This window comes from Ictalurus punctatus, chromosome 14 (genome assembly GCF_001660625.3).
Source record: "Ictalurus punctatus breed USDA103 chromosome 14, Coco_2.0, whole genome shotgun sequence".
Classification (NCBI taxonomy): Eukaryota; Metazoa; Chordata; class Actinopteri; order Siluriformes; family Ictaluridae; genus Ictalurus; species Ictalurus punctatus.
Genome location: NC_030429.2, coordinates 8,969,772 through 8,991,029, shown reverse-complemented (window position 1 = coordinate 8,991,029; position 21,258 = coordinate 8,969,772). Strand labels below are relative to the sequence as shown.

General features: G+C 40.4%; 1 protein-coding gene across 3 annotated transcripts; it reads right to left on the bottom strand.

Annotated features, from left to right (window-relative positions):
- Positions 1 to 1,876: 1,876 nt before the first annotated feature.
- On the bottom strand, positions 1,877 to 21,258 carry fgf18a (fibroblast growth factor 18a). 3 transcript variants are annotated; one of them, XM_017484605.3, is made up of 6 exons: positions 19,779 to 21,245; positions 8,274 to 8,440; positions 7,776 to 7,815; positions 7,057 to 7,234; positions 3,603 to 3,709; positions 1,877 to 3,438 (listed from the first exon to the last, which is right to left on the bottom strand). In XM_017484605.3, the coding sequence occupies exons 3-6, from the start codon at positions 7,803 to 7,805 to the stop codon at positions 3,169 to 3,171; spliced, it is 585 nt and encodes a 194-aa protein (XP_017340094.1). In that variant the 5' UTR covers positions 7,806 to 7,815; positions 8,274 to 8,440; positions 19,779 to 21,245; the 3' UTR covers positions 1,877 to 3,168. The 3 variants fall into 3 exon arrangements, with proteins under 3 accessions (XP_017340094.1, XP_047015894.1, XP_017340092.1); XM_047159938.2 differs by lacking the exon at positions 8,274 to 8,440 and having other exon boundaries at positions 1,877 to 3,435; positions 19,779 to 21,258; XM_017484603.3 differs by lacking the exon at positions 8,274 to 8,440 and having other exon boundaries at positions 19,779 to 21,242.

Here is a 21,258-nt window from a genome sequence, read left to right as displayed (position 1 = left end):
GTCCTGCATCTTGTTCTTGACTGACACAGATGCAGTAGATAGATATTAAGTTTAAAAATGCTGTACTACTCCTTAACTAAAACGAGGGCAGATGCAAAAATGTTTTCAGCAGAGGCAATCCAGAGACAAAACTGTTTCTAATTTACACACAGATTTATTTAGTTGTTACTAATCCATGTTAAATATGTCCTTGTTTTGTGTGTTTATCTTTTTCTAGATTTCTTTGCCAACTCCCTAAAACCAGTTGCCAAAGTTTAAAAGAGCTTGTAGTTGTTTAAAACATTACGGTTAGGTCATGATGTATTGTGTGCATCTGTATGTGTGCGTGTGTGCATAACGCATGTCACTTGTGGTGGGTGTGCAATTGTGAGGGCATTTTGTGTGCATATTTAATCATTCACTTTACATTGTGGGTCTGGCTCCTGGGTTCTACTGTTGTTGTGGTTTACCACTATTGTGTGTGAGGTCATGCATTTGTGGTTCTCTGCGCTGAGCGATGTTTTGCATTTAGAGGGCACACTATGTATGTATTAGTGGCTGCACGGTGGATTTTCGGTAGCAATCATATCAAGTGCATGTATGACAGCAATGCTTACAGACGTGTGCATTGTGTGTTGTTTCACATTTGAATGTATTGTATGTTTGTGAGAGATGGGTGGACCCTTTAAGTAATCCATAGTGTAATGTATTATGCTCCTGATGTATGTGACTTTCTCTAATATGCTGACGCAGGTTCCTGTGTTCACACACATATGTGGGTCTGTGATTACTATATGATTCGTATATGCTTCTGGTGGTGTGTGATGTAGGGCGTGTGTTTCCTGTGGGTTTTTGGGATATGTTTTTTTTCCCCCATAATTCCTGCAGGTCCCGGGTCACTACTCAGTTCTCACGCAAATTTTTAACATTCCTTCCTGCTGCAGCCTTACCATACACCTTCCTCTGGGTTTGGCTGTGGAATCTTTCCACCATGCCGCTTCCAGAGGCCGTTTTCGATCTCTCTTCCCCCTTTTCTGTTTCCCTTCTTCCCTCGCTCACCCTCCTTCTCTGAACCCTCCACTTTCCTGCTGAGTCAGCTGAGTGGAATTGCCGGGATTACAGGTTGGAAGTGATGGTAGTGTGTGCGTAAGTGTGTGCGAGAATCGTTTAATGATTCACAGATAGCAGGCCTACATTTGCCACCAGCCGAAACAGGGATCTGTGCGTGTGTGTGTGTGTGTGTTTGCTGGAATAATTGTCTCATCTGTCATGGCTGCGTGTAGCTTTAGAGGATAACTTATTATAATCTTTATCCAGAAATCAGGAGGCCCTTGAATTATTTCATAATAGAAAATGTTTTCCTTTCTTGTTTTTTCAGTGGCCACACCCTAAATGGGCCACCAGCCCATTGCACACACACATTCACACCTAATGGAAATTTAGTGTATGTTTTTGGGAAGTGGAAGGAAACCAAAGAACATGGAGGAAACCCATATGAACGACATGGGAAACTCCAGGCATCAAACTGGGGAACCTGGAGCTGCGGGGCAACAACACTACCTGCTGCACCATGTCACTCTCTGGTTATCATGATGCTGGTAATTATTACTTCTGTTTTGACCAATTCTGAATAAATATGTTTTTTGAAAACCATTGCACAGTAAATAATAAAGACAGACAGACAGACACTGTAGGCATATTTTAAAACAGACACTTTCCGTAGAGTTTACTGGCTTAAGAAAGATTGCCATACACACAGATGAAATAAATAACTGAAATAAACTTTATAGTAACAACAAATATAGTAGCAGTCACTTATTTAGCTTTTACTCTTATATATATATATATATATATATATATATATATATATATATATATATATATATATATATATATATATATATATAGTTTTACTTATTGTAATGCTTGTTTTTTTCCTTTTAACAATAACATATATGACTTTGGTACTTTGTCTGAATTTTACATTAGCAGCATTCCAGTTGGAATCCAAACAGGAACATTGCTCCTTCTGTCATTTCAAAAGCAAAAGGGATATAGAGGGAAGACTCCGCCCCTTTCCTGTCCCACTGCTAAGTCCTGCACTCTGATAGGCTGCTGGATTCAGGAGTTTTAGGGTGCGGGGTATAGTCATATTGATCACTGGTCTCCAGTTCTCTTTGGTCAATAGTTAATTTTTTTGGTGCAGCTTACTAAGGACTTTCTTGGCCTTTTAATATTATTATTATTATTATTATTATTATTATTATTACATTCCAGTTTTAGTAGGTTCTTCCAGACAAAGGCAAGCACATTTGTTCCCCTTAAGGTCACCTACGCAGATGTACTCTGCAACGTCATCTGTGGGAGCATCCAATGTGGTCTTTGGTGCAACCTGAAACACTCTTTTAGATACACAAACACACACACACTCACATACACACATGCACGCAGTCTTAAATTCATACTAGCTTGCAGGCAGGGGGAGAAGGAGAGATTTCAAATGTAGTCTCTCCTTTATTCCACTCCGGAGTCTTTTTTTAATCCTTACTGAATTTAAATCTCACACCCCTCTAAATGATTCCAGAAGATTCATTCTTCTCTCACAGTCACATTTTCATGAATCTTGTTCTGGGAATCCTGAGTGAAGACTATGCTGTGTGTAAGAGAGAACTGTCTTTATGAGAGGTTGGTTAGTAGACTGTAGAGTCCGGTGTCTCCCACGCTGTATTGAGGGTTGTTAGTTGTCAGTTTTTCTGTTTCTTTAGTCCATAGAAAATGTCTACAACTCATCGCTGCATCATGTTTGGGCTTGGTTTAGCATGTTGGTGCCAGGCTAAAGTCAAGGCTCTGGTGGGGAATAGCACATTTTTGGTATAATAGCTGGTCCAGTTTAGATCCTGTTTACTGGAGAATGCTACAGTACAACTGTACAGCATGATCTTCAAAAGAAAAGCGCTCCACGTTTAACCAGTGAACTGGGGTTGGACTTTCCATCCACATCAGGTCCTGTTAGCATTAACATGGTCCCATTAGTCTATTTTTTTCCTTAGCAGGTCCTGATTTAAACATTATCATGGTCCCATTTACTGGGATGTAGTCTAGGGCTGTCTTTTGTTGCAAGGCCCTGATTTAAATGTTATCAGTGTCCCTTAGAGGGACAGTGGGTTTTTAGCTTTATTGAAGCGCAAGTTAGCGTGGTCGCGCAGCACGGACTCTTTTGCTCCTCTTGCTGACAGTGGTGAAACGAAATGGCATGTGGTCCGGCTGCTCCCCTGGAGGAAGGCGCTTCATGAAATGAACGTCTTGTTGGTTTAGAAGCGTCTGTGGGCCACGACGAGGTCGCCCCCTCTTGGTAAAGCCCACATACCAGTCTTTGTAACGTGCTGACATTAATGCTGTGTAGTTGTTCTCAAGCACCATCTCAATAAAGACACAGTCCTCACTGCGATTACTGGCCTTCTAGGAAAATCCAGGAAAAAAACATCCACACAGAGAAAAGACAAAGCCAGAGAGAGAGAGAGAGAGAGAGAGAGAGAGAGATAGCACTTGTCAGTTTGCCATGAACTCATTGTCCACACAGAGAATGAAATGAAGTGACTTTAGCTAACATAGAGATGTGTCACCTTGCCTACAAGTTTGCCCCTGCGGTTCATACACAGGTAGTAGTTGGTCTCCTTCCCCCTGATTCGCACCTGGCTGCCGAATGTGTCTGCCTCCACTACAAGCTGGGCTTGTGAAGGGACAGAAAGACAGGCATACAGACGGACGTTACAAAAGAAATACAGTACATGGAACACTGTCACTGAACACATAATGACAAGAAAAAAACAGTAGGTGACAATCCAGATATTTCCTTCTGTCTGTCTTGCTGAGGTTTCTTATAGTAATTTAAGATGGTGATTATAGTACTCTCTGACTACTGACCTTTATTCAACTAGTATGTTATTAACCAATATACATGTGGAGGACACCCTGGATGGGGTGCCAACTCATTGCAGGGCACACTTGCACACACAGTCTGCACAATTTAGAGATGCCAAACAGTATACAAGGGGGAAGGAAACCGGGGTACCCAGAGGAAGCCCCTGCAGCACGGGGATAACATGCAAGCTCCACGAATGCAGGGCAGAGGTGGGAATCAAGCCCCCAACCCCTGAGGTATGAGGCAAATATGCTAACCACTAAGCCACTGTGTCGTCATCAGCCCCCACCCCTACCCCCCAATGCAATCTTTGTCTAAAATATTTTTTGGTTCAATTGGTTGTCACCTCCAATCACCTAGACAATAGTTAATTCAACTTTTATTTAAACAGAAACATAATTTATTGGGAGAATTTGAATTAAGGGAATACTCCAGCATTTTTCAACACAAGCTCCATTTATCTCATCATCAGAGTATGTATGATTTCTATTCTAAGAGGTTCTACACATTTTCATGTACTGGGAAAAGAAAAAATAACCAGCTTACTCTAAATTCACTTATAATGGACATCTAAGCGCAGTTGCTCTGGGAACGTTTACGCACAACACATTATTTGTCATTAATACTTCAGTCAAATGCATTTGCAAATTGAAGCCTAAAACAGTATAATGCATTCTTTCATAGATGGATCTACTTGTTCAGAGGGAAACATTTGTGGTGATATGCGTAATTATAATGCTGCAGTTTGGGAAATTTGGATAAAACTCCATACAGCTCCATAAGAACAGCTTCATTAATATTTTCAGCCATGTCTGTCTAATCCTAAGAGCTTTATTTTTAAGAGTGTACTACTTGTATCTTTTAATTTGTGTTGTATAGTCACATTTCTTAGATATTTATTGATGTAGTTATAAAACTACTCTTCAACTTTTCCATTTTTCTCAAAGTCCTGGGAACATTGTACACGAGGTACATATTTCTTGTCCATGGTAATCGCACATACATTTCTGATGTGATAGAGAAACTTTAGGTTTATAAACACTTAAGTTTAAGTATTACAATAATGTTGGGAATGTATGAGGTTACTGTTTCAGGTAAAACATTCACTCTTTCCTCCAAACATAAACATTAAGTTAATTTCAGATTGGCTGTTCAAGATGGTTTGAGTTTAGGTTGTGAGTTTGAGAACTGTCGTAAATACCACACAGAAACTGAATAACTAGCCTTTAATGATTGCTTTAAGTCTATAATGATTGACTTCCTGTGCTAACATTAACACGGTTAGCAGTATTTGTGGAAAAGAGCAGACATAAATCTGCTGAGGAGATAAAACCCTCAGGAGATATTTTTAGCAGTTTAAACCCCACTGTGACTGAAAGTGGCATTAGAAGTATATAAAACCATATTATAATACTAGTATCATCATAATTAAGCAAACAGCAGTGGTTACATTTTTAAAGCATTACTGTGTACAACAATAAATTCTTAAAAGGGGGACAATGTCAATTATCTCAATTATCTACTTATTACTACAGATACTATGTAGTCATAATGTTAAAGGAGTACTGACAAAATATCATGATATTGACCATATATATATATATATATATATATATATATATATATATATATATATATATATATATATATATATATATATATATAATGATATTGCCCAGCAATAAGTGGCTGGTTAACCTTCTTAAGTCACATATCCATTTTGTCCTTTTTCCTGATAGTGTCAGGTAATGATGTGTGTAACAATCTTTTTCCTCCCAAGAGGTTATTTTAGTATCAAAGTCATTTAGTAATTGCATAGTAGGCATATGTGTGTGTGTGCCTCGGTTTCATTCATGTAGGCTTTCACAAGGGTTGTGCCTGTTTAAACATAAACCTCTAAAACGAGATCCTAGATGACCTTTTACGAGTGCAGAGGTCAGCACCGATCAATAAGCTCTTTCTCTGCCTCCCTTTTCTCTTCCCCCAATCTTCGCTATCACTCTCCATCTTTCTAATTTATCCCATTACTGCCAGGGAGAATTGAATGAGTAGTATGTATGAAACTAAGTAAAAAGTCTTTAAAAACACAAAAGCACCGGAAATAAAAACAGATGAAAAAGCCTTGTAGTGTAAGTAAATGTATTAGCCATCAGTACTACAGTAAAGTCACCTAGGTAGGTACATATCATCTTTCAACTTCCTCTGCCATTGATTGTGTGGCTTTGCAGTGCATCAGACAGCATCCAGAAAGAGTGGGGGAGGATGTATGGAGGGATGGATAGATGGATAGATGGATGGTGAGAGGTGAGATGAGGGGTAAAAGTGAAAGAAGGAAAGAGGGAGAGGGGGAGGACATGGTCAGCACGCTGTTTAAAACCATTCAAGGGAAAAAACCCACAGGCGAAACGTCGGATCAATGGAGAGATCAATCTGGAGATGAGCTGCTAACACACTCACACCCAGCGCTGACTTTGCTGTATCCATCTCACACTCCCTCTTCCTCTCTCTTTCATTCTTTCCAACAACACCCCCCCCTTTCATGAATCACAGTGTCAGCAGTTGCTGAGGTGTTTGTTTTCCACACACACGTTCCTCACTACCTTTTTCCTTGCTGTATGTGAGACTGTCTCTGTGCAACAGAATAAGCAAGATATTCGTCTTCGAGTCGATTTGCCAACATCTTGTCTGCAGATACATACTTTTCCTTCTAAGACATTATTTTTCTGTTCTTTTCTGTACCGTGTGAATGGGATTGAAAAAGACAGACACAGTGAGTCAGACAGAAAGGGAGGAAACAATGAAAGAAAGCCAGAAAAGTAAATAAATGGAGTGAGTAGGGATGAACTAATTGTGCAGTTAATTACCTGTGATTGTATATTTACTGTATTTTTTTATTATTTGGCATATAATTGTATTTATATTTAGTAATTAAAATATTAACACTCAATTACTATCACTAAAGAGCTGTTCTTTAATGTACAATGTACAGCGACAAATGATAAAATGCCAGAGTACTTAAACTAAATTGGTTGAATAACTTACTAAATAACTGATTTCAATATTGCACAAGTTTTATGTAAAATGTAGCCATTTTTGTGCAACCCTGGAGTGAGTGAGTGGTCCAGAGCCTGTTGTGTACGTGTGTATGTTGTTACCAAATTTGTCTCCGTCCTCCCCGCGGGCACTGATTCTTCGGCCAAGCACTTGGACATGTTTACAGCTGGTGCGACTGTAGAGCTGGTAGACTCGGGGCTGTCGCCGGCTCATGGGGTCTCGTGCACGAGTCTGATTCTCCACGTGCATGCTGAAGTTCACGCCATCAACTCCGAACACCTGCAGGCAAAGGAACATACATGCAGGTGTCTTATCTCTCCTACGCCCTGATATCTCACTTCTCTCACAAAGGTAGATTTTTAGAAATACAACAGAAACTCTCAGAACAGGGGTTCTTAGCTCCCATGTTGAGAATTCGCTTCCTTGAACAGTTTAAAGCTTCCCATAGTTGTAAAAAAAAAAAAAAAAAAAAAAATTAATTCTGGAATGAATTAAATGTGTGAATCATTAATATATGGACAGAAAGTTAGATAGGTTGCACTATTATAACCTCCACTCCAGAAGTAGCTACTCCCTGGCATTAAGCATTCACCATATACATTTATTGTTTTTTTTTTTTTTGAAGATTTAAAGTCTTTTAAAGTTATTTTTATTTAATATAAGTTGTTTTTTTTTTTTATTTCTGGCTTTCTGATTCTGACTAAATAAGGCAAAAAGTCTTGCAAATTTAGTCTATAAAATACTGTAATGTGTGGATTCTTCACAAATTATGTGTGATTTATGATACACAATATGACTGAGTTGCTTTAATTCAACTCACCTGCAGAGGATTACACATCACCAGCATCATCTGGATATACCTGAAAGGAGGGAGGAGAAAAAATTGAATAAAAAAATCTCTAATCTCTGATCCTTATTGCCTCCACTTAAATCCTAATCCACATACCTACCTAATTTCTCATCTGTGTATGAGAACCTAACAGGCTGAGCTGAAAAACATTATAATTTATTCTGAAATGATGCTCTGGGACTGGATTTGTGGAATACCCCAGATTTCTTCCGGCCATGCCACCTATGAACAGCTCATGAGCCCTTTTTCTAACTGCAGTCACACTTGAACCTAGTTCCCCAAACACAGTGATAAACATCACTATAAAGGATGATGATGAGGATGGTTTAATTGGGACACACCCTAATGACTACTACCATAGTTTTTGGAGTTCTCTTTAATCCCTAACCTCTTGTAGGTATCCTGACTTAAGACCACTTGGCTAGATCTTAAAGTTAGAAACAATAAGATCACAACTCCTTCTCCTACCTCCCAGTGAGCTGGATGCTGAATCTGTCAGAATGTTAAATGCCTGATAATCTCCTTATTCATCTCTGCAGCCCAGGAGGTGGGTGGGAGGGACGGGTGTGTGCACTGATTTTGGATGGATCTCTGTTCTCCTTTCCCTTCTCTGTCTGCCATCTTTAATCTCCTCACTTTGGGAGAGGAAAAAGTTGACATTTGAGGCATTGCTCACATTTGTATGGAAACTTGGACAGTGTTTTTTGCGAGAACCATTTGTGCTGCGTTAAGAGCAAACGGGGTAGTTCAGAGCAAGGGTGAAGCGAGCTCTTGCCAGGAGCCCTTCAGCCCGGCCTAGCAGAACTCAAACAGTTGCTTTCAGGTTCTCTTCAGGGTGCGTGAGCCGAATAGCTTTGTGTGAAACATCAGAAATTGTGACAACAGCTTTAAAGCAACTCTTGGCACGAGTCCAATGGTTGTCTAAAACAGATGTCAGAGGCAAAGTTGAAAGCATATTTGAAGTAGAACAAGAGAAGAAGCATAGCTGGAATTTGTTGTAAAAAATAAAAATCTCATATAAACATCAGAAATGAAGTCCAGTAAACCCCTTAAAGGTGTAGTGCATGTTTATGAAATTAAAAAAAAAAAAAGAGCTCAAGCCAGGTATTCTGAAACTTAAATGAAAAACATAAAATTTATATAAATGCATATTGCATGGAACACTGAGCATTATGATTGTGCCATGCCTTCGAGTATATTAAAGACAAACTGTGAAGCACTGATGTGTCACAGCTAAATATTAGTCTGGATTAATCTGACCAAACTATGCATCTGTTTTTGGATTATGCTAATAGAAAGGTTGACCAAAACACCATAGATATTGGTCAGAGTGCTCAAAGAACATTTAAATTAGTATTAAAAAGGTCAATATTTTGATAACAATTCACAAACAATGCAACCCAACTCCCCACAGTACAAGCTTAGGTAACATTTGAATACTCATGCTAGTAGAAACACAAACTTGTCTAGATTTATAAAGATGCTGGTCACTAAAAATTACCCTATTATTACTCTCCATCTGTAAAAAAGGGTTGCCAACCTTATTTAAAAAAAATATTTAGCAACAAATCTAGCAAGTCTTTGAGCGGGAATTAGCGACTGTCCTGTACTCCGTACGTTTCTCCACCTCACATCACAGCTGCTGGTTATATGAGTTGAGATAAGCAGGTTTGGTCAACTCACCACCAGTGTGTAAAGCCTGACTCAGTTGATGAAGTTGTTCCCAACAAACAGTCACTGATCAGCATTGTTTGTGACACCTATGCACTTCTTTATTCTACAACTCTTTTCTTAACTATATTAATTGTTCCAGAATTGTTTCCTTTGTGTACTACTCACTTCCACTGCTTCATTTCTTGACATAAATTCTTTTGTAAATATATAAATAGTTTGTTTGAGGTGCCATGAACAATGACTTCTTCTTTCTCTAAGATATAATTTATATTGTTTTCTATTCTGTTCTCAGTGTCTCTGTAACACCTTTTGATATGCAAATGATCATTTTGATTCAGTGAATATTCAAAGTAGTCTATGACATCATCTGGCGACTGCTAGTGACTTTTGAGCAGGCATTAGTGACTTTCTGCTGAAAAGAGTATTCAACACTGATTTAAAATCAGTCAGAATGTGGTACTTGCTATGACATAAGACTTTAATATTATAAGGTTCTATTTAGCATTCATTCTTTACACGTGTTGAACCTTATAATACTAAGGTCACGGTCTCAGATCAATAACAAAACTGGTGAAGCTTCTGTGTATTGTGGATTTCATGTATTACATGATTAATGAACAACATTTGCTAAACGATTGTATGTCTTTTTTGATGGAAACAAGTTTACTATTCACACAGCAGCCTCTCTGAAAGGAAGCACCAGTGTCCTCTGACCTAGTCTTCAGGGTCCTAATGCCTGTCTGTTCTTCATCCTCTCCTGAGTCAGGCACCAATCTTTTTGCACACACATAGAAAACTGACTGAAGTCAACGCAGATCCTCAAAAGAGCAGCATGACAACTGGAGCAATACTGTAAATAATGTATATAAAAAAACACCATCTTAACTTCTGCTTTATAATAATATGTATTAGAGCTAAATCAGAGTCAGTCGTTAGGAAGAATCTGATACTAGGTCTACGTTCAAGGCTCGTTCCTGCTGAGATCAGCTCTCGTAAGGCATGGGAAGGGTGTGCTGTGCACTCTAATGAAGTGTATCAGAGTATATGTGCCAAAGATGTGTGTGCTGAGGCTTCAGGGATGTGTTATGTATGTGAGTGTGAGTATGCACACATGTTCCATAATGCTATGTACTATGTAAGTACACTCCAGAGATGGGTGTGCCTTGTTTAAGTGCCCCCTACAAAAGGAAAACCTGAGGGTGAACGCATAATCCCACTGCCCTGTGCCTGGCAACTTGCTGCATATAAACAAGCCCTAAGAACTTTTCTACTTCCCCTCCCTTTTCCTCTTTCCTCTCCCCTGCTGTCATGTACTTCACTTGTCTTTGGCAGACCCTTTTTTTCCATTTCTTTATCTCTTTCTACACACAGCTATCAGCAAATCAACAGTTGAACAAACTATATAATCAAGTTCTCTCTCATAACCACTTTCATTTTTAAAAAAACGTTTTCTCTCTTTCAGGGTGGTGTGGGGAATGTGATGTCAGCACTGGCACAGATGTAAATGTTGTGACAGTAAACTGCCCAGACAACTGGGGTGGACTAGTAGCCATGTTTCCTCGGATGTTCCAAAAATGGAAACTTTTCTGGACAGAAAGTGTTCCAGAACAACTGAAAAAGAACTACACGTTCCTGAATGGGTTCCTGGTTTGTGAGCATTTCGTAGGCTGTAGTAATTCATTATTGGCTAAACAGTTTTCATTTCGTGATGCATCAATCACTGATGTTCAGTATGTCAAGCTTAAAAAGTTGTTGGTCTTCAAAAATTTAAGAGCACTAAAAAGGTTCCTGGAACTATGGCACAGGGACTAATGCTGTGTTCAACTTCCCACTCGGAAGTGGGATGTCGGAGCTATGTTGTTTTCGACCTCAGTGCGTCTGAGCTACAAAGTGGAAAAAACATAGATACTTCCATGTCTGTCATTTGTTAGTAAAAATTTAGCAAGCTAACTGTGAGTTACCTCCTCTAATACAGCGAACAGTATACTCAGTTATAGATTTAACAAGCTGACATATTTGTATGTTGATTTCTCTAAAGCAAATACGAATACAGTTGCAGTCAGAAGTTTACATACACTTATTACATACAATCATGGACATGAATGTCATGGCAATACTGGGCTTTCAATAATTTGAATGATTGGGGCAGAATGATTGCACAACATACATCTTTAATAATAAAAAAACAAGAATTTGGTTCACAACTTGTAATTTATTTTGGGTTTCTGTAGTTAACACAGGACCAAACTTATACATACAGGGTCAAAAATATACATACAAACACTTATGTTATTAATTCAGTGGTGCTGAAAGTTCCAAGTTACCAAGACCTTAATTTCCTGTTAGTGATTATGATTGACTACAACTAGCAGGTTCTCTGTCCCAACATAAAAAGGGTTTGTTTGACAGCACTCATTGGCTTGACCAACACACAGTAATATGGGAAAGTCCGAGGAGGACAGTGCAGATCTGAAAAAGAGGATGGTGGATGGCTCTTGGAGCCATTTCTAAACAACTGCAGATTCCAAGATCATCAGTTCAAACAATTGTATGTAAGTACAAGTTATTGAGAAGTGTAGCCACTTTGCCAAGGTCTGGAAGAAGACCCAAACTGTCACTCTCAGCTGAGAGGAAATTGTTTCGGATTGTCAGGAAATACGCAGGAACCACCAAGGCACAGGCCTGCCATGAACTGGAAGCTGCTGAAACAGAAGTGTCATCGTCTACAGTCAAGCGAGTTTTACATCGCCATGGACTGAAAGGCTGCCGTCTAAGAAAGAAGCCTCTGCTCCATAAGTGACACCTTCAAGCCCAACTAAAGTTTGCGGCTGACCATATGAACAAAGAAAAAGCCTTCTGGAGGAAAGTTTTATGGTCAGATGAGATAAAGATTGAGTTGTTTGGCCACAATGACCAGAGGTATGTTTGGTGGCGTAAAGAACACTGTACCAATTGTTAAGCATGGTGGTGGTAGCATTATGCTCTGGGGCTGTTTTGCTGCCAGTGGAACTGGTGCATTGCACAAAGTGGATGGAATAATGAAGAAGGAGGACTACCTTAAAATTATTCAGCATAATCTCAAACCACCAGCCAGACGGTTGAAACTTGGACACAATTAGGTGTTCCAGCAGGACAATGACCCCAAACACACATCAAAGCTGGTTGTGGAATAGATAAAGCAGGCTAGCATTAAGCTTTGGGAATGTCCTTCCCAAAGTCCTGATCTCAACACTATCGAAAATTTGTGGACTGTGCTTACAAGTCGAGTCAGGGCCAGGAAACCAACAAATGTCACTGAACTTTACCAATTCTGCCAAGAAGAGTGGTCAAATATCCAAACAGAAATCTCCCAGAAGTTGGTGGATGGCTAATAAAAGCATCTGTTTAAAGTGAAACTTGCTAAGGGATATTCAACTAAATATTAGGTGTGCTGTATGTATATTTTTGAACCTGTATGTATAATTTTGACCTTGTCTTGACCACAGAAAACCCCAATAAATTAAAACTTGTGAACCAAATTCTTGTTTTTTTGTTTTTTTTAAAAAAAAGATATATGTTGTACAATCATTCTGCCCCAGAAAAAGAACAGTTCAAAGAAATTATTGAAAGCCCAATATTGCCATGACATTCATGTTCATGAAGAGTGTATGTAAACTTCTGACCGCAACTGTATATACAGTATATCTCACTTAAAAATGTCAAAAAAAAAATATGCTACTTTGTTTTCTGATGATGCTGTGAGCAACCATGTTGATTTGAAGTCACATGCTGAACTCAGCACTGAGGAGATGTCGTGGACTTTCCCAGAAGGAATTCTGAGGGGGGGGGGTTTGTCTGTTTGTTTTGTTTTGTTTTTCTAGTCAGAGTTCAGAAATTTACAAGTTATGAGTTTATTCAAAGGCATCATAAAATTAATTCCGAACCCTCTGGCGGAAATACCCTAAAAACAGAGCAGGAAACAAGCTGACAAGTCCTTTCATTATTTAATTTTTTTCTTCTTACAAAAGACTACCACATAGTTGTACAGTGTAACCTAGGTCAGAAACAAATCAGTAATCCATTTCCATTGCCAAGGGACATATACAATATCTAAGTACCCATTCTGAATTTGGTTACTCTTCTTGACAGGGAACCAAGAATTAGACAACTACTGCATTTCGACCAGTTAGTACAGCACAGAAGTCGTCAGTAGTGTCTCGTAATATTTCCATCAAGTTAAACGAATTATCCAGAAAGTTCTATTTCGTCTTTATGTTTCTTTATGAAAGCAAATGCTGAGCAAAAGGTAAATCAGACTTTAAGATGTTCCAATGTTGCTACCATTGCTGGTGTTGATTATTAAGACTAGTGTCATAAGAGAAATTTTGTCACCACTCCATAATTTACAGACAACTCCTTCTACATTTCTGTTTAGGCTTATGCAATGGGAAATGGAAAGATGTACTTAACCAGAGAGCAGAAAGACCCTGATTCAGATTAGTAACCATACGGTGGCATACCATGGTCTCGGGTGTATATGCACTATGTGAGTAAGCGTCAATGAATACTTGTGTGAGAGAGGGGTATTTGGTGGATGTCCTTAAGTTCCAGCAGTACTGCTTTAATGGAACTCCAATCATTCTCTCACACTCATATCCAGGCATTCACTCACTAATTACTAATGTAATAGGTCACCAAGCAGTTAACACTGGGATTCCTAGTCACTTACACTCTCTATTACAGAATAATCTCTTTGAATTGTGGCCGAGTTGTAGCTTCACAGCAATATTAATGATATTTTTACACATGCGATAAGCCTATGATTTATTTGGAATGATTCAACTGGACCTGGATCCTTGTTTACATCCTGAGACCTCACACCTCATTATTACATCACTTCCATTTAGTTGGAGGGGAGCAGGCGAAAAACATGAGGCGGCGTCCCAAAAAACGAGCATAATGGAAGAGATATGAAAAGATTTGAATGAGTGTTTCTCATCTTGTCATTTTTAAATCCTCTTTCCTTGCTCTCCCTTCCTCTCTCATTTCCCTGTCTGGTTTTAGGAGAATGGGAAGACTCCCCCACGCTGTCCCAGCCACGAAGAGATATGAGAGCGGGAAACAGAACGAGGGAAAATAAAGTCTGAGAAACAGTGTCGGCAGCTGGCAGCTGCAGCAAAGCAGCACACAGATGCTGAACACACATTCAGACTCCCATACATATAACTGTAATTAGGAACATGCACACACAAGTTACTTCTCTTCACATCAGATAGTTCTCACAGAACACACATTCATAAGCTTTTTATACACTGTCTCACCACATCAAAAAAGAAGAACATTTTACCCTTATTCCAATATACCGATCCCTGATAATTAATCTGTAATCTACAAAAAAAAAAACAGGTGTTCACGTGTTACACTTGATCGAGCACTGTCTGGCCGAGCAACCAACACACACACACACACACACACACACACACGCACACACTCGCAAACATACTCTCCTAATATATCCAAATAACCACTTTATTTGAATATCCACAATAACATTTTTAATATCCAGCCTCTGTGGCAGCTGTGCTATTTTCACCACTCTGCAATTTTAAAAATAGTCCATTATTTAACTGAACCTTAAACGGTTCCATCTGACCAAAAGGACAATCCCATTTGATCTGAAAGGGATTTGGAACAACAACAAAACTATGTTTAACTACTTTGACTTTTTTATGTGAGCATAGTCAAAACCTTTCATCTTTTTTTTTTGTCATGATAAAACAAATCCCTCACAACTTCAACTAATCCTGCCAGTTTATATCTTGAGGCCAGTAAGGTTTATCCAATTTAATGTTATCTTCTATGCCAACTTTATTTACAATGACCTTATCAGAACATCTTCTCTTATTTTGTAGTAGTTAACAAATGGCACACACACACACACACACACACACACACACACACAAGTTGCCCAATGTGCATCAACTGTCTCCATATCTGGGCCTTCCAACAAACTCCATTCCTGATTAAAAGTAGATCTCTCTCTCTCTCTCTCTCTCTCTCTCTCTCTTAACCAACGCCACCCAAAACTAGACCATAGACAATTGAAGACCACATCTATTTGATATTGGAAGTATTAAAATTATATATAAATATCAAATTGGAAACTCATCCAACCCTGTATACCAGATATTTCATGGAAAGTATTTGCATACTGAAACATGATAGGTACTTCACACAATAACACCTGCCTGACATCTGCTCAGCTCAACACAGGTTTTCCCAATTATCAGATTATCAGAATATTCAAATATGGCAAAACCTCTGCAGTGACAGCTCTCATTACAGCATCAATTCTGCTCAATCAAATAAATTTCCCAGAGTTTACTAAGTCATGAAAAAAGTTTTAGAAAGTTTAGGTTGACTCTTAGGACTCTCATCCTGAAATAGAGACAGACAGAAAAAGAAACAGAGGGAGCTATTTGGACGTACAGCCTCATTAGTAAGAGGAAGTCAAAGTGAGGGAGCATGAGAGAGGGAGACAGATGCCTCAGATGTTTGAATGGTGCTGCTGGAAAATCATCTGAATGACATGACTTCGTCTCCTCATCTCTTTCCATAGCCTCTCTGATTCATACTGTCCTTCCCATACTGGCCCAATGTGTGTTTGCACTCTGTCTGTGGGAATACCTTCATTGGCCATGCATAACTGCAAACTGCCAATGGGGTTGAACAGCATTGGCTTTATGTTTCTGTATATCTTACTGGCTATCATCCTTTTTTTGCAGGGTGGTCGTCTCTGTATTTCCCACTGGCTGTCTTCCCTCGGCAAAATGATCTAGAACGAACGCCTTGGGTCATATAAGCTGTGCATGGTGGCTTTATATCCGAACAGACTGGTTCAACATGTGTGCACACTGGGAATGCACCAGCTTGGGGTCAGCGCATATGGAGTGAGCAGTGGTATGCGTCTGCAGGCTGACTGTGTGTCTGTGGTTTTTGTGCACCTGTGTGTGCTGACAGTGCACCTGTAGCTAAAGACTACACGAGTAGTAGAGTGTGTTGGCCAGGTGCTTGAAGTCATTGCCGACAGTACATCTGCTGACCAGGTCTTCACTTCTGGAGAGGAACGCCGCGGTTTCGGGTACTAACTTCACACCTGTACATACAGGTCATGGCCTATGCTCTGTATGCATTCTACTAGTGCATTGATCCATGCTGTCTGGTTAACTACTGCTTCCTGCTGGCACGCATAAAGGGCACTAAGCACACTAGCACAGCTAAATATGTAAGCTGACTCTTTGCAACTAAAGGTTTAAGAATCATGCCATGCACAATTATTTACAAGCAGTTGACCTCATTTATCAAGCTGATAATACAGAAATGTATTTGTAAACATTGTTTGCAGGAGTATTTACACAAACAGTGTGATATGTACAAGGAGACTAATCAATTTACTCGATTGATAGACTTCAAATCATAAATCATATAATAATCATCAATTACATTATATATATATATATATATATATATATATATATATATATATATATATATATATATATATATATACCCACACACTCACACACACACACACACACAAACCATTGCAACTATGACACAGGTTTACCAAAAAAATCTTTTTATAGATGTGCAACAATTATTGGCACCCTTTTAGTCAATACTTTGTGCTACCTCCCTTTGCCAAGATAACAGCTCTGAGTCTTCTACTATAATGGCTGATGAGGGTGGAGAATACATGGCACTAGATCTGAGACCATTCCTCCATACAGAATCTCTCCAGATCCTTCAAATTTCAAGGTCCACGCTGGTGGATTCTCCTCTTCAGTTCACCCCACAAGTTTCTATGGGTTTCAAGACAGACGACTGTGATGACCATGGCAGGACCTTGATTTTGTGGTCAGTAAACCATTTTGTGTTGATTTTGATGTATGTTTTGGATCACTGTCCTGCTGTTTTCAGTTCTCTGTGAGTTTGATCTTTAATGGAGGATTTTTTGGGGTGTCACTAAGTGTAAATCAGCTGTGTCATGAATATGCATGGGAACGTCATAATAATTTAGGTTCAGTTTGGCCTATTAAAACATTTAAGCACAACTTTAATATAGATTAATAAATGAGGCCAATTCCTTATTGATATACCCAGGATAAACCTCAAGGCATTAAAATCAACAGATGCTTCAATAATATAGATAAACATAATAGAGACCTCGAGAGATGACAGAAGTACCCCTGCCTTCTCCCCAGAAATACTTGCCAGTTTTTAAAAGATTACATCCACAGACAACCATACGTTTATGAGTAAGGAAAGAAAGCTCCAGTATGGCAGCCAAGTGGCTTTACGTCACTGTAAAGAATAGAATGGCATCATCAGCCACCTCTATAATTTATATTTCATGTCTCTACATGTTCTATACATGTCTGTTAAAATTCATTATGATACCTTGTCTCTGGGTTCCTAGCATCCCTATGTATCTCAGTATGCATTAACTCTGTTTAATTACAAGTATTGTTAAACTGTAAATCTGTGCAGATTTTACGGTGCATAGTCAATGTGCATTTTACTGAATGATTGCTGGCCGCTGTTCATGGGGTGTTATTGATATTATGTGCATTCATGCATGATATCTCCATATTTATGCATCCTGCTTGCAGACATATGAGCACTGGCTGCCTGCTGTGATGTATGCATGCTTCATCTACCTGCCAGCGCTGGCAGTGCAGGTGAAAATGGCTCAGAGCTCGGTAAGAATTCTCAGCTGTTCAAACAACACAGTTACGCTGAGAGAGGGAGAAAGCTCAAAAAGAAGAGAAAATGAGAAGAGAAAAAAAAAACCCCTTTAACTGCAACTTCGGATTCCCCCTATCCCTCCAAAACCGCATCAACCCTGAAGCCAACCAGAGAGGGGGGGTGTGCAGAGGAGAGAAAGAGTAGCTGGGAGCTCTTACTTTACAGCACTGTGTGGTCATGAGCCAAGACAAGCAAAGCGATGTGACATCATCAGACCTGAGACAGAATTTGTCCTAAAGGTGTTTGTGTGTGGAAAGTGGAGTTCTATCCCAAATTGCCCCTAACCCTTTTTCCCGTGTGCGTTTCAAGAAGAGTTCATTGTCTCGCACAGGTTTTGACTGACTGTCTCAGCTTAAGCGGTATGGCAGGAACACAAACCAGCTAATCAGCTTGCAATGTAGTGTTACTGCCACATTACACAGTGCACCTTTCACATCTGCGAGGCAGGCTGAGGCCAAGGGCCCGGAGGAAGCAGTTGGTTCTGGACTGCACACAAGAGACTTGAGGGTGATGAAATACAAGAGTTGAATTGAAATAGATGGATCCTATTGCACCTCTCTCAGTCTGTGCAGAATTGAGTGTTGCACATGTGGTAAGGTTTAGTGGTTAAGGTTTAGATGAGAAACACAAACACTTCATATTGACATTTGTAGACTTTGTGCTCAAAAAATTATGCATATGTGCATAATCACAAAATCACTTCTACACCTGATCCTGATACTTCACAAGGCTTCATCTTTCTTCAGTGGTGATTGTAGCAGTCAGAAAACCACTTTTTAATACAAATCTAAACAGCATTATATTCGATCATCTCTATGGAATGTTTTTTTTTTGTTTTTTTTTTAAACCTAACTCCCCCCAAAAAGGCCTTTTCCCATCATTGGACTGAACTTTGTAAATGCTTAGCTAATACGGTACAAATTGCAATAATTTATAGAAGCAGTCCTCTAGACAGCTATGTGTGTCAGTCTTCCAGGGGATGTGGTACTCTTAACCAATTTCTTGATTTCTCTGTACCCATACAGCAGATAAGATGCCAATTTCATGCCAGTTAGTAATACTATTAGATAAATTGTAGGTTTTGGAGATAAACAACCTGTGCACAGGTTGACAAAAGAACAATGACAACCATCTCAAGATGAATGCCATGTGTAAAAGAAAGGAGATGACAAGTAGGAAAATGGGCTTGTGGGAGAGCACCGCAGAAATTCTGAAGTTTGTTTTCTTTGGATGAGGCACTCTTACCTGAGAGCATGTCTGATTGACACCCGTGACCATGGCAACCCAGAGGGGGTGATGTCATTTCATGCATTTTGTGATTATCTATGCAAGACTCGCAGTTAGTCATGGGAAGTGAAGCGTGTAGCAAATGGCATAGCTTCTGTTTTTACAGAGTAAATGTTTTACGCATTACAGTTTACAGGAAACAGTTTACAGGAAACAGTTTACAGGAAACGGTTTGCATTAAAGACACATGTGCAGGAGTCAGGTATTAGGTAATTAATGACTTACAAGACAGCCAGGGTAGAGAGGAAGGACCGCATCGCTCCCTGCGTCCGGCCGAGTCGCTCCGAGCGTTTTGGAAAACAAATGAACGCCGGGTCGCCTTCGATTCTTCCAAAGTTCACGTTTCAATCCCGCCGGTGTAATCCCGACGGAAAGGTCACAAGGTCACCGGACGCTCCCGCCGGCACCGGGCGGCGCGCATAGCTTCCCCCTTTAGAAGGAGGTGCGTATGTGTGTGTGTGTGTGTGTGTGTGTGTCAGTGAGGAGTGCGCGGCGAGCGTGCCACCGGGAGCGGCTGTAACGGCGGCTGTTGCTTGCGCGCTTGGTAACGGCTCGGGGGCGGGGCAGAGCGGGCGGGAGGAGGAGAGCAGAAGTGGGGGGTTAGGCCATAACAGCTGGTATTCTCCACGGGTTACGGGTAACAGGTGAAGCCAAGTTTACCGGGCGTCCTCGCTCCACTTCCGGTCCGAGGATCACCCGAGGGGAAAGCGCGCGAAATGAAACACTTTTTGATCCAAGGATTCCAAATATGTTACAATTCTCACACTCACTTCCACGAAGTGTTCGTCAAAGGTCTTGGGGTCCTTTTAAAAGTGAGAGATTATGGAGCAAACATGACACGAGAGTTCCGTGGATTGGTATAGATAAGCGTGGAGAGGAAAAGAGAGGCGGACTGACTGGCCGGTGCGACGGAGATTTGCGCGCGGCGCGGGGCACTTCAAGCGCCGCCAGTCGGCCTCGGTCATGGCTGCGAGGGGTCCACGAAGAACTGTGGGAGTCGGCGCACGGTGTAGTCCGGTCCAGCTCAGATGATGGAGGGAGAACAAGGGGACAGATGCGCGTGGCAGATCCAGCCACCCGCGAGACTCAACACAGCGGATCTGCACCTGATTTTCCGGAGTTCACCGCGCTCGCTGCCCGGCTGTGGGTCTCCTGGAGCTCTGGCCAAAAGCGCAGTGCAATGACATCATCTAAAAATGTTTAAAGGAGGGGGTAGCATGGGATCCGAGCTTTTGAATTATTTATCTTTAAGCAGAGAAAGTTTGCGGCTCCACTAAGCAGCAGCCGCAAAAGATAACACGATCCTTCTGTGCAGAGAAGTCCTTTTTTTTTTTTTTGCAGTACATCCACTTAAGCAGAGTGACAGAGTGAAGCCTGAGCTGCACCACCTTCTCGTCTTCTGCCCCTCACGTTAACAAGTAAAAAAAAACTGTGGGAAAATACACATTGGGAAAGAGGAGAGGAAAGGGTGGTTTCTCCGTGCATTCCCCCTGCAGACCAGACGCGTCTCTTCAAGAGCTAAAAACTCACTCTGAGAATGAAAACATAAGAACAAGATTTTAGCAGCGGCACATAGATCAGTCCACCCTCCCTTGCAATCCCCAACCCCCTTCTCGCTCGCGCTCGCTCTCTCTCTCTCTCTCTCTCTCTCTCAGTCAGACGCAAACTGTCTCTCTCTCAGACGCGCTTGCTTTTATCGGATCCG